Source organism: Erinaceus europaeus, chromosome 7 (genome assembly GCF_950295315.1).
Source record: "Erinaceus europaeus chromosome 7, mEriEur2.1, whole genome shotgun sequence".
Lineage (NCBI taxonomy): Eukaryota > Metazoa > Chordata > Mammalia > Eulipotyphla > Erinaceidae > Erinaceus > Erinaceus europaeus.
The window spans coordinates 58,566,901-58,580,415 of NC_080168.1; the positions used below are offsets into that span (position 1 = coordinate 58,566,901).

A 13,515-nucleotide genomic window follows, 5' to 3' on the forward strand; every position below is an offset into this window, starting at 1 on the left:
AATAAAAAAATAAAACACTCTAACTCCTTAATTTATCAGTGAACCAGATTAGAGTGTTTCTCTCCTACCTAAAAGAAAAGTTTGGTCAAAATAGCCTGTCTTTTTAATGCATAGCAGTGTCCTTGAACTGTCAGAGGAGTGGAGACATAGAGGAGTTTTCATAAATATTTTGTTAAATCATTGAATGGATAATGCAGAAAGACTGATGTCAAATTCCATTGAGGTTCCCTGACCTTTTTCGCTTGTTCTCAAGTGATTCATCTTTAGTCATCAACAATTACTTGATAGCTGTTACTCAAGGCTGGTCTCCTGAATTTACTCACTTAGTTTTGATACTTCCTGGGGCTACTGATTGTTTTCTTAAACAGTAGTAGAATATAAACAAGAATAATAAGGCATTTGGGGAAAGAAATGATGATAAAGAGGGCCTCTTGGCTAATGTAATCAGTGTTTCAACGGTGATGTCCACCCATCAATCATCCCTCTCTTCCTGCAACTGAATCTCCCTGGAGGTGTCTGCCAGATCCTTTCAATCTTGAAGACTGACAACAAGTCCCTATGGACTCCCTAACTGGATGGAAGATCCGATGGGGTCTGTGACACTAAGATTTTAAAAGCCCCACTTCAGAACAAGCCTGGAAAACTCCTAGACAAAGTTCTGGTTACTGAAGGTTTTGGAGAGGGATGAACATGAAGGTAAGTAAAGTTCTCGTTTTCATGAGATATCTTAGTGATTTTATGAGATGTGTTCTAGTTTTCTACCTACCTTACGATAATTGTGTGTTAAAGAGGCTTAAACAAGCTTTAAACAGTGTTCTCTTAAAACACAGGAAATATTTTATTTGCAATGAAAAAATCGCTTATTAAACTCACTAAGCTCAGCTAATATATCAGAAATGTGTGTGTGTGGACTTCTAAATTTTTTTTTTAATGACAAGTTTTGTGGATTAATTATAAGGTTGATTGGGGGACCCCCTGCATACTGAATATGAAAAACAGAATTCTGCAAAAACTAAGGGATTGCAATTGTCCAGGTGTCCAGTGGAATATCCTAGAGGCACTGAAATGATCCTCTAATTAATCTTCTCATGCAGGGATTCAGAAAACTGGCAGCTGCAGCCTTAGCTCTTTGCCTGGTGTTTTCTTTCCTGGGGAATTCCAGTAGTGCTCCTCAGGTAAATCAAATGCAAAAAAAAAAAAAAAAAAAAATGGGGCTTTGGATAAAAAAAGGTGAAAGACAACTACCCAATGATGGTTTTGCATGTATGTGGAATAGAGAGAATTGAAACACATGCACTTATGCACTTGCTAAAAACTTTTAAGACTTTGTAAGACCAAAACGGATAATGGGGGAAGGAAAGCAGGGTGGAGGGGAGAGCACAGAACTTTGGTGGTGAGTGTGGTAACTCTACTGCTATAACTTTATAACTTTGTAAACCACTATTAAATCACCAATGAAAAAATGTTTAAATGGATCTCTTGGGTAGACTATCTCTCTTCTTTCCTCCCCTTTGCTGCCTCCTGCCTTTCTTTTTCCTTTTCTCCCTTTCTCCTTTTTCTTCCTTTCTCTCCCACTCCCACCCCTTTCTATTCACTCCTTTCTTCTCTCCCCTCCCTACCTCCCTCTCTTTCTCCTTTTCCTAACAGAACAGAGCTGCAGTGTGTCTCTAACTCCTTTTTCTCTGCTCCCGGGCTACAGAGACTCTTTGACCGAAGGAACTGGACTCCTCAGGCCATGCTCTACCTGAAGGGTGCACGTAAGTTCTCAGTCCTTTGCTTTTCCTGCAGCCTCAGGAGAATCTCTTTGGAGATAGGGGCATGCATGAGGGGAGAGGCCTGAGCCAAGCTTGAGGTACTCCTGAACTTCTTAATCAAAAAAGAGAGGGTCGACTGGGGGCAGAGAGTGGACAGTTTAAAGGGAAGCACTGCCCTGAGTCTGGAAGGTCACTTCTGTGCCAAAATCCACTAGCCAGGCAGGCCCATTGCTGGGGGCAGCTGGGGGCTCTTGAGCATGGGGTGTGGGGTGGGTGGGAACTGGGGTGCACTGATTTGTACACAGGTACTGTTTCTCACTGTTGCTCAAGCAAGCAGAATTGGCTTGCTTCCTGGCACCTGTCTCAGATCTCAGGGAGTCCCCTGCCACCCTCAGTACCCCCACCCTCCCCACCAGCTCCCCCACCCCTCCTGGGGACTGAGGTTTAACCCAGACCTTCTGGGATGGGTGAATCCTGAACCCTAGTTTCCCCTTTGCAGAGGGCCGCCGTTTCATCTCCAACCAGAGCCGACGGAAGGACCTCTCTGACCGCCCTCCACCTGGTGAGTGGGTCTGGGGACCTGGGTTGGTCAAGCAGGAGAGCTACCCGAATGAAAGCCCTGAGGGGCAGCCAGTGGGGCTGGTCTTCCAGCATGTCTGAGCTCAGTGTCAAGACATCCCCTCCACAGGAGTTACTAAGAGAAAGAGGGGTACATCTCTTAGCAGGGAAGCAGGCTTCAACAAACATGCCTTCTCCCCCCTTAGGACAAGACTTTTAAAATGCAATTATTGCTGCTAGTTATTGCAGTTGCCACTGTTCTTACCAAAATAGCAGCTTGCCCTCCCCCACACCTTTCCAGAAAGAACAAGGGAAAAAAAAAACTGCCTCCATTACATTACTAGCAAATGGCTTAAAATCATTAATAGTTTTTAAGTGTGGACATGGAAAACCTTCCCATCATTGCATTGAAAAGTAATAATACAAGTCAGTTAGTTACATATTCAAAATTGAAATGCTAGAGATACAAGGTAAAATACACTTATTTTAGAAAAGACCAAACACTATAGTGAGCATACAATAAATGGTTAACATATTCCCCCTTTTTAAGCTTTTGGAGTAATGAAGTGCATTTACTTTAGGTGGGCAAAGTTGGCAGTCCCATTTCACTTGCTCCCCAATTTTAAAAGTCAGGTTTATTTTAAATCAGGATGTTTTTTCTCATCTGGCAACTTAGATTAAAAATAACAATGACTACTGCAGTCTTCCCACCAAATGATTGCCTTTCCTGTGGCTAAGAACACCTATCATCTCAAACTGCTCTTTATTAAAGGCATATCAATAAGAGAAGAAAAAAAAAACAGTCTCTGGGGCCTCATGTGTGTCCTGTGCCTCCTTACTGACCTACAGTATGGCCCTCCCTGCCTGCTCACACTGCTTTGGAAGGAGTGGAGAGCATGGTCCAGACTTCAGGGAGGGTCGCCTCTGATCTTTCTCGTCCCCACATCCCATGTGAGCTCTGAAGGGAGACATTTTCATTGAGCTCTTGGTTTGAGTCCTCTGTGCTTTCATGAAATTTACTAGTTGTACATAGCTTAAACTCTCCACTGTGGTTTAAATTCTTTTCTCTCGCACACAACCTAAACACCACGTGACCATTAGTAACTCAGGTCCCAGCAAAGTGGAAAGGTGTTTGATGAAAATCAATCTTTCCTGTTAAAAGCCTTTTGTGGAGAGATCAGATATTTCACAGAGGGTTTTTTTTTCCCCCCTTTCTATTTTTAGGCCATACTGGAATGAAATTTATTTTCATCAAGATTTTTTTTTTTTGGTTTGGAGATTTTTCTTTATTGGGGGATTACTGTTTTATAGTCAAGAGTAAACACAATAGTTTGTACATGCATAACATTTCCCAGTCTTCCTCATAATAGTACAGCCCCCACTAGGTCCCTGCCATCATGTTCATCAGGATTTTAAAGCTAATAGACTCTTTATGTTTCTGTTTCTCCAGACAGACGGAGCCCAAATCCCCAACAACTGACTCTCCCAGAGGCAGTGTCTCTGTTGCTGACTTCCTTGCAGAAACCACAGGAAGGTACATGTATAGTGATCACTGTAACTGCAGGACAGAGCAGCTTTGATTACTGTTGAGAATCTAAATTGAGTACAACAATTGTTTTTAAATAAAGATTTATTTTTTGTGAGGGCTGAGTGGTAGCACACATGGCACAAAGCACAAGGGCGGGCGTAAGGATCCTGGTTGAAGCTCCTAGCTCCCCGCCTGCAGGGGGGTCGCTTTACAGGCAGGGAAGCACATCTGCAGATGTCTGTCTTTCTCCCCCCATCCCCCGTCTTCTCATCCTCTCTCAATTTCTCTCCATCCTATCCAACAACAACAATAACAACAATAGCAACTATACACAAGGGCAACAAAAAGGAAAAATTGGCCTCCAGGAGCAGTGGATTCATAGGCACAGAGCCTCAGCAATAACCCTGGAGGGAGAAAATAAAAAGATTTATTTTTTTCAATTAAAGTTCCCCACCCACCTATTCACAGTGATGCTTGCATACTACTTAAAGATCAGTATATTTCTTTATTATTATTATTATTAGTGATTTAATATTGATTCACTGAATAATAGGGGCATAATTCCAATCCCCTCCATTGTACACTGCAGTAGTTCTCCCAAGGTCACAATATGGGTTGACTTTATAACTATATCTGTATTTTTGCTGTTTGTGTTCTTTTTTTTTTTTCTACATTCCTGCCTTCACTTTCTAAGTCACCCCTACATGGACTACTACTTCTGAATGTCCTTCCTTTCTTTTTTTTCCTCTTCTCTCTGATAAGGGAAACAGTGCCTGGCTTCCTCTGGTGTTTTCCAGATTCACTTCCCTTCCTATGATGGTACAAAAACAAGATTCCTGGTGACAAATGCTTTGGGTCCTGATGGACTTGGGATTCAAATGGGACTTTGATCTTTTTTTCCCTATCCTTTATTCCTGGAAGTATGGACCACAGTTGTTTTTGGGGTGCAGAAGTTGGGAGCTGAAGATCAGTATATTTCTCATTGAGTAGATTCCTATGAACATAAGAACACTTCTTTGGTGAAACTGGGGATTCTCACTGGAGTCTCACAGTCTGTAAAATGTACTGTAATTTTCATTTATCTTCAAATTCTAGAGCCGAAAAAGCTCACCAATCAGTTTCACTGTTTTATAAAATATATGTATTAAGGAGAGAGCTCGAGCGTCAAAGCCTCTCTCTGCATATGCGATGCCAGGGATTGCACTATGTAACTCAGTCTTGCAAGTCTGCCCCTCCACCCCCGCCCCACCTCCCGGGCCTCCTGGGCCTACAATTTCCTTATTTTATAGCTTAAAAAATCTGAAGCCAGAAGAGGATTTAATAACCACAAGCTCAGCTTCTCACTAACAGATTGAACCCAATGAGATGATGGGGAACCCAACCCTTTTAAACTTATCATCACACCCATTTTGCTAGTTGACCTTGACAGTTATGGGCCAGTCCTGATTCTAAGTTTGAGTCATTTTTGCTATGCTCATTCCTCTATACCAGCTTCTTCTGTAGCAGGCTTTGGTGCAATCTTCAAATGGAGGTCCTCTGCCCATACACCATGAGAAGTGCTGGTGAAATTAAAGCCCATTGCTAACAGACTAGCCAGGGCCTTGGAGCATAGTGGGTCTGGCTTCAAATCATGCTGCTACTGTGGCTTCACCAGTGGGGTGGCCCTGCACAATGGAATAATAACGTCCATGTTCAGGGCTGCTGTGACAATTCAATGAAGCAGGTATGTAACTGTCAGTATTATTAACAGTAGAGGTCATTGGAGTATATTAAACAGACCTGAAATTCCAATCAGAAAAAATAGTGACCATGCTATCTATATGTGTGATGTGACTTGAATTGAAAAGGTGGTTTAATACAATGCTGGGGCTAGCAAAATAGCTCACCTGGACAGTGTGCATGCTTTCTCTTGCACTGGACTCAGGTTCAAGCCACGCCCCCACCACACTGGAGGAAACTTTAATGCTGTGGTGTCTTTTCCCTCTGTCTAAAAAAGAAGCTCAGAGTGTTAAAGTCCTATTGTTGATAGGGAGAAGAAAAGAAAGAAGGGAGAGAGGGAGGGAGGAAAGGAAGGAAGGAAGGGAGAGAGAGAGAGAGAGAAAGAAAGAAGAAAGAAAGGAAGGAAGGAAGGAAGGAAGGAAGGAAGGAAGGAAGGAAGGAAGCTCTTGTAATTGGTAGGGTGGTGACAGGCTGCTGACTCAGAGCTCTGATGTGCTTGCTCATGGGGAAAGCATCTGTACTTTGAGCCTGCAATTATCTGGGTCGTGTTGGTGGTGGGGATAGAGCAGAAGGTAAATATCATGGCTTCAAAGCTATGGCTTTGTAGAGTTAGGACTGGAAGTTCACACCTGAATTTCTCCTGGCGTTTCCTTCTGCATCACTTGGATCCCTTGAATCAGTGACTGGAAAGCCAGCAGCTACCTCTGTTGTGAGGCCACCCACATGAGTGCCAGCAGTGTTGGTGGTGGGGATAGAGCAGAAGGCAAATATCATGGCTTCAAAGCTATGGCTTTGTAGGGTCAGGACTGGAACTCAGTTGTAGAACTTCTCCCACCGTGTGTGTGTGTGTGTGTGTGTGTGTGTGTGTGTGTGTGTGTGTGTGTGTGTGTGTGTTTAATACTAGCTATGTTTCTTTTCCCCCAGAGCACCAATCAACTCTGGCATGTGGTACTGCCAGGGATTGAACCTGGGACCTCTGGTGCCTCAGGCATGAATGTATTATACTGCCAATGTCACTATATCTGTGACTCCTTTTCTGTTCATTTTTTAAATATCCAAGAACCTGTTGTCACTGGACTGCTGTTCTGACTCCACCTATGATGGTTCATACTCTCATGTTTTGCAATCCTGTCCAGTTGACAGGTGTCCTCTTTATTTCATTTCCTCCCTAGACTGCTCTCTGAGTGAATAAAAGATGCAAAAATGTGCCAGTGTCATCTTTATGAAGTAAGAGTCTTTGGAGTAGGAAATAGAAAACCTTGATGTAAAAAAATGATTCTTTTTTTTTTTTTTTTTAAGAAAGGATTAATTAACAAAACCATAGGGTAGGAGGGGTACAACTCCACACAATTCCCACCACCCAATCTCCATATCCCACCCCCTCCCCCGATAGCTTTCCCATTCTCTATCCCTCTGGGAGCATGGACCCAGGGTCATTGTGGGTTGCAAAAGGTAGAAGGTCTGGCTTCTGTAATTGCTTCCTCGCTGAACATGGGCGTTGACTGGTCGGTCCATACTCCCAGTCTGCCTCTCTCTTTCCCTAGTAGGGTGGGTCTCTGGGGAAGCTGAGCTCCAGGACATATTGGTGGGTTCTTCAGTCCAGGGAAGTCTGGCCGGCTGAGTTTGACTGAGTTTGGAGTATGGCACCAAAGTAAGAAAGCAGAAGTATACTAGAGTTTGCAGTGAGTACCTCCCTAATACTTCCTCTCCACTTTTCCAAGCTTTGGGTCCATGATTGCTCAACAATTTGTTTGGCTTTGTATGTTAACTCTCTTTTCAGTCACCAGGTTCCAGGTGTCATCAGGATGCCGGCCAGACTTCCCTGGATTAAAAAAATGATTCTAATGCTGAGTATTTACACTTGAGACATAACTCAGAGAAGCACATTTCGTATTTTCAGATTTCTACCAAACATACCACACTATAGCTGCAACCATTATGGAGATTCAGACTGAATCTGCAATGTGTTCCAAGAATGTGGGGGGTGGGGCGAGGAACTAAAGCTGAATCAATCAAAATCCAATCTGAGGGATTTCATCAGCCTAGTACATGAGATAGCATAGCTTAGGGGGCTGGTTATTTCTTCCTGTTTTTCTCTTTGCCTGATCTTTTCTTCTTTTAAAATACAATATGTATTTATTCTGTGTGCCTCCTCCCCCACCCCTTTACAGCTGGAGAAGAAAACTTTGATCAAACAAGGCTCCTGGGAGACAGTCTGCTAAACTGGTGAAATACACCGAATTCCATTCAATAATAGTTCTGTTCTGGCTGAAAACATACACCTTGTAAATAAAAATCTGTGGGACCCCTTTAACGTCAATTGTAATCTTAGGAACAAACAAAACTAGTTTGCTTTTTTTCCAGCAGCAAAAGTAAGGTAGCATTCTTACATGAGAATATCAGTGTCTTCTTGTATGCATCCTCTCTTATTTAGATCACCTTGGATTATATAGCCTATCTGGCAAGGCTAAAGACTCTTTACTGTGCTCTTTCCTTTTGTTACAGTTGCTTGTCTTGGTCTATTTCACCATCATTATTATTTTATTCTGCTACCCACTTGCATTGTCTGACCACTCAGTAGCCAACCTCACTCTCCTCCCCATTCCCAGTCTTCAAAAAGGTGAGGGGAAAGCAAAGGATGATGGGAAAGAGTAGAGTGTTCCTTTAACAGTTGGTCCAGAAGAGATTAAGTTGGGCGGGGGGAGGGGGAGGGCTGGAAGGAGGGAGGAAGAGCGAGGTGAACAAGGAAGTCAGAGTGGAGAGTGGAAGGTCAGGGAGGTCAGAGCGGAAGTGAGACTAAGGAGTCTGTCCCCCATTGTGGACCCTGCAAGAGGAGCAGGAGAGAGGGAAGAGGAGCTTGCAGACGAAAGAAAAAAAGGGCAGCAGAAACAGAGTGACTGGGAAAAAAGCACTGTGGTTCTAGCACCATCTCGGTGTGGTGTTAGAGAACTGTCCACATATAAGGAAGGTTCCTCAGTTGGGAATACCCCACAACTTGAGCTCTTTTGGGGGACCTTCCCTAAATTCACTTTAGAAATATGTACCTATAAGTTTGTGGGGAATTAGCAGATGGAAACACATTCTGCACCTGTTTACAGAGAGAGCAAACCAGTTTTTCAGAAGTGACTCATTTACATGACCAAGGGGAAAAAAAAAAGAGTACTTTGATTTGAATAGAACTCCAGGCATTGTGTGGCATAAAAGCATGGCAAAGGCACCCTCAGAATATAAACGCATGATAATGTGCCTGATTTACTCCTTTTCAGACTCAACTAGGGTTTAATGATTGAAAGGGAAAACATACATACACACACTGATATGCATACACATAGCAAGCCTAAAAACACCCATATTTGGAATATAAACATTGTTTTTGAACTGACTGACTGCTGTTGATAAATGTTCTAAGAGAAATGTTTGTAGCATATAACCATTACTTAGTAACTAAAGAATGTCTTATAATGTCTCTGTATGTTGTAATTACAATCTTACTGTGTTGTTATCAAAACCCTGTTTGTAATAGTTACCGGTGTCTTGTTCTGTAATCACTAATGAAACAATACATTCAAGGTAATGTGACAAGATCTCTACTGAGAAGGCAAGATAGCATGGGGTGGGTGGTGGCACACTTGGTTGAATGCACATGATATAATGTGCAAGGGCCTAGATTCTAGCCCCCAGTACCCACCTGCCGGGGAAAAGCTTTGCAAGTGGTAAAGCACTCTCAATCTGTTGTCCCTTCAATCTTGCCCTTCCTACTCGATTTCTGTCTCTATCCAATAATTTAATAAAGATAACAATAAAACAAATTTTTAAACAGATAATATAGCATTACAGAAAAAAACAGATGGCATGTAATAGACACCTGTCATTAATTGTGACATGCTTTTAAAATGGATTTTCTAGGCAGCATATGTGTTCAATTTATTGAGAATTATTTCCTCATCTGGTATATGCTCATGCAAAATGGCTACTTAAATATCATACCTATCCCAATAACACTTTGAAAATCCATCTTTTGATCAAATTCTTTCTACGCTAACTAGAACAATCTCAAACAGACTGCTCACTACAACTGGCTGCTTACAGGCCCAATAGCTGTTAATGTAATACAAACTCAAAGTTGGGGAAGCACTTGTATTCCTTGAATATGTTTCTGTTGCACAGATATGTTAATGATCAGCAGTTACATAAAGACTCCTGTGTCCAGTGTGTTAAAGTGTTCCATTTTTTATTCGGGCTTTCTTTGCAATTATCTTTATTTCTGTCTTTTTCCAAATTGAAGTAAATAAGTGATGATAGATTGTTCAGGTTTTTTTTTCAAACTTTGGAATTTCTCCCTCCAGTGCACATCCACCACCCTCAGCACAGATCTAGTTCCCTGCCCCACTTTCCCTCTGGAGCCTACCGCCCAGAGTCTACAGAGCCACTGTCAGAGTCACCAGGTGACCTCTCACTTTTCTTTCTCTGTGGGTGCCTCCTCTCTCTCCACATCACCACGATGATCCCGGAGGAGAGCAGGTAGAAGACATGTTCCAACCAGCCTTTTTCTTTACCTGGTCCTGAGGACACAAAAGTCTCTACATTCCATTACCCTGGAGCTGTATCCTTTCACATCAGCCTCAGGAGAAAAGGGAGTTGAGAATGTAATTGATTGGTCTTCTAGTGAACAGGGAATTCTTTCAGCAAGAGTTCAGGTTTGAGCTGATCTTTCTACCCACCATAAGAGGCCAATTGAGACTCTAACATTGCTTTCACAGAAACTTAGCCTCATTCAGTGAGACATCTGGGGGTCTCCCTCAAGTCTAGTTGTGTGGACCCTCATTATTACATGGAAAATAATTCATCCTGTACTTAAATTTGTTTTTATTGCCACCAGGATTATTGCTGGAGCTTGGTGCCTGTATGATGTATCCACCGCTTTAGGCAGCCACTTTCCCATATATATTTTTATTTTTATTTTCCCTTTTGTTGTCCTTGTTTTTTTATTGTTATTGTAGTTATTATTGTTGTTGTTATTGATGTCGCATTGTCGGATAGGACAGAGAGAAATGGAGAGAGGAGGGAAGACGGAGAAGGGGAGAAAAAGACACCTGCAGACCTACTTCACTGCCTGTGAAGTGACTCTTCTGCAGGTGGGGAGCTGGGGGCTCAAACCGGGATCCTTCTGCCAGTACTGTGCTTTGCACCACGTGCACTTAACCCGCTGCTGCACTACTGCCCAACTCTCTTTCCCATATTTTTATTTTATAGGACAGCTATAAATTAAGAGGGGAGAAGGAGATAGACAGGGAAAGAGACAAAGAGACACCTGCAGACCTGCTTCACTACTTATGAAGCTCTCCCCACCCCACCCCCGTAGGTCGGGAGCTGAGGCTCAAACCCTGTCCTCAACACATGGCAATGTGTGTAATTAACCTGGTGCATCAGCACCTGCCCCCCTCATCTGGCACTTGTAACATGTCATGTTCTCATCTGTGTATTTAAAACCAGGAGCGTTCCCTCTCACTGTGGAAGGACAGGTAGTATGATGCATAGAGCCAGTCTCACAGTCAGCTAGTCAGGCCCATTTCTCTAACTTGTGAACGTCCTGTTCTTTTATTTTTTTAACCAGAGCACTGATCAGCTCTGATTTACGGTGGTGCAGGGGATTGAACCTGGGACTTTGAAGCCTCAGACATGATAGTCTGTTTGCATAACCATTATGCCATCTACCCCTGCACTAACATCCCATTCTTTAAAAGCATTACTTTTTATACTTCTTCTCCCAGTGAGACTATGTGTAATTGCAATGGTGGTCCATAAGGCTCTGTGCTAGACAGAGAGTCATCTGCTAGCGTGTCCTGTTGGTTGCATGTTTCAGGCTTGGCCAGTCTCGGGAAGGGAGAAATGAATGATTGGAGCATAGGCCTGGAATGTAGTGGTGGCAGCAGCTATCTGACTAGAGGAAGAGAGTCTCACCCCTACACATACCACTCAAGTCAGTTCCTTTCCATGCATTATCATTTGTGAGCACTTTTTAATCAGCACACTAGTCTTTGGCTGAAGAACAACAACAACAAAAAACCATTTAAATTTGAAAATTTTATATGTTTTTTAATATTTATTTATTCCCTTCTGTTGCCCTTGTTTTATTGCCTTAGTTATTATTATAGTTGTTATTGATGTCGTTGGATAGGATAAGACAGAGAGAAATGGAGAGAGGAGGGGAAGACAGAGAGAGGGAAAGAAAGACACCTGCAGACCAACTTCACCGTTTGTGAAGCCACTCCCCTGCAGGTGGGGAGCAGGGGGCTGGAACCGGGATCCTTAGTCCTTGCACTTTGCGCCACCTGTGCTTAACCTGCTGCACTACTGCCCAACTCCCGAAAATTTTATAATTTTAAGAAGGTATTCTAGTGTATTATTCTGTGACCAGCCTAGAGTATTATTTGAACATACACACATAGAGCAGTCTATCACTACCACAGGAAGACATTTGTGTGTGTGTTATAAGCATAAGACCCCCCCCCTTTTTTACGTGATCTCTTGCTGGCACTTCAGCAAATGAACATTTGTATATATAATCAAAATGCAAGTCGTGTGTGTTTTTGTTTGTTTATTTGCTTTAAATGCAAGATTAATTGGCATCCACTGGGCTTTTTTTTTTTTTTTTTAAGTGTCAGGCTTTATTTACTTACCTTTCTAACCATCTAAAATGAGGTCCATTTAACACCATCTTTAGTTTGGTTGGGTCTGACTTGTTGCTTGTATCTCATGTACTAATAACAATCAATAGGCTAGCTACTAGATTACAATTCTCCATAGGTCTCAACTCTTTTTGACTGCCAAGACCTCACGAAGGTACAATTTTATCACTCTGGGCCAAAATTTTCATTCGGATACAGAGATCCCACAACACTGGCATTCTTCACCCCCCACCTCCAGTGCCACTATAGCACTACCTGTGTAGCCTCAGGCTTTAGCCCTGGACCAGGTGCAAGGCAAGGACAGTGCCCCACTCAGTCAGCTGTTAACTTTGCAAACCTCTGCCACCCTTAACTCTCCTTTTGTTGCCATACACAATGGAGCACTGAACCATAACATTTTTAGAGCCTCTCCCAACTTAGACTGACTGCCAGACAAGGTGTTCACAGTAACCTAAGTGTGACAACATTCAGTTGTGACAAAACCCAGATTGAATACACTTACGTGAGGGTTGTGTTTTTTCCCAAATTTGTTTATTGTATTTAAAATATAGATCTCTGGGAGTCGGGCAGTAGCACAGTGGGTTAAGCACATGTGGTGCAAAGTGCAAGGACTGGCAGAAGGATCCCGGTTCCAGCCTCCAGCTCCCCACCTGCAGGGGAGTCGCTTCATAGGAGGTGAAGTAGGTCTGTGGGTGTCTATCTTTCTCTCCCCCTCTCTGTCTTCCCCTCCCCTCTCCATTTCTCTCTGTCCTATCCAACAACAATGACATAAGTAACAACAACAATAATAATAATAACTACAACAATCAAATAACAAGGGCAACAAAAGGGAATAAATAAATACATATATATATATATATATATATATATATGACTACAGCTACTCAGCAGTGTCTCAAAAAAACACATCACTAAAATATGTTCGATATGTTCTCCTCATTACAACTAAATAAATTCCCGGGGAGTGGGCAGTAGTGCAGCAGGTTAAGCGCCCATGGCACAAAGTGCAAGGACCAGCATAAGGATCCCAGTTTGAGCCTCCATTTCCCACCTTTAGAAGGGTTGCTTCACAAATAGTAAAGGAGGTCTGCAGGTGTCTGTCTTTCTCTCCTCTCTCGATTTCTTTCTCTCCTATCCAACAACAATAACAACGATGAACAGCAAGGGCAACAAAAGGGGAAAAATAGCCTTCAGGAGCAGTGGATTCATAGTGCAGGCACTGAGCCCCAGCGATAACCCTGAAAACAAACAAAAAAACAAAACCAGA

The 13,515-nt window shown here is 42.7% G+C and overlaps 1 protein-coding gene across 2 annotated transcripts; it reads left to right on the plus strand.

The window, feature by feature from the left end:
* On the plus strand, window positions 1-9,771 carry SPX (spexin hormone). 2 transcript variants are annotated; one of them, XM_060194483.1, is made up of 6 exons: window positions 1-696; window positions 1,095-1,175; window positions 1,700-1,757; window positions 2,254-2,316; window positions 3,763-3,846; window positions 7,731-9,771. In XM_060194483.1, exons 1-6 carry the CDS (start codon window positions 685-687, stop codon window positions 7,787-7,789), a joined length of 357 nt encoding a protein of 118 aa, XP_060050466.1. In that variant the 5' UTR covers window positions 1-684; the 3' UTR covers window positions 7,790-9,771. The 2 variants fall into 2 exon arrangements, with proteins under 2 accessions (XP_060050466.1, XP_007517949.1); XM_007517887.3 differs by lacking the exon at window positions 1-696 and having other exon boundaries at window positions 1,089-1,175.
* The last annotated feature ends 3,744 nt before the right edge of the window (window positions 9,772-13,515 follow it).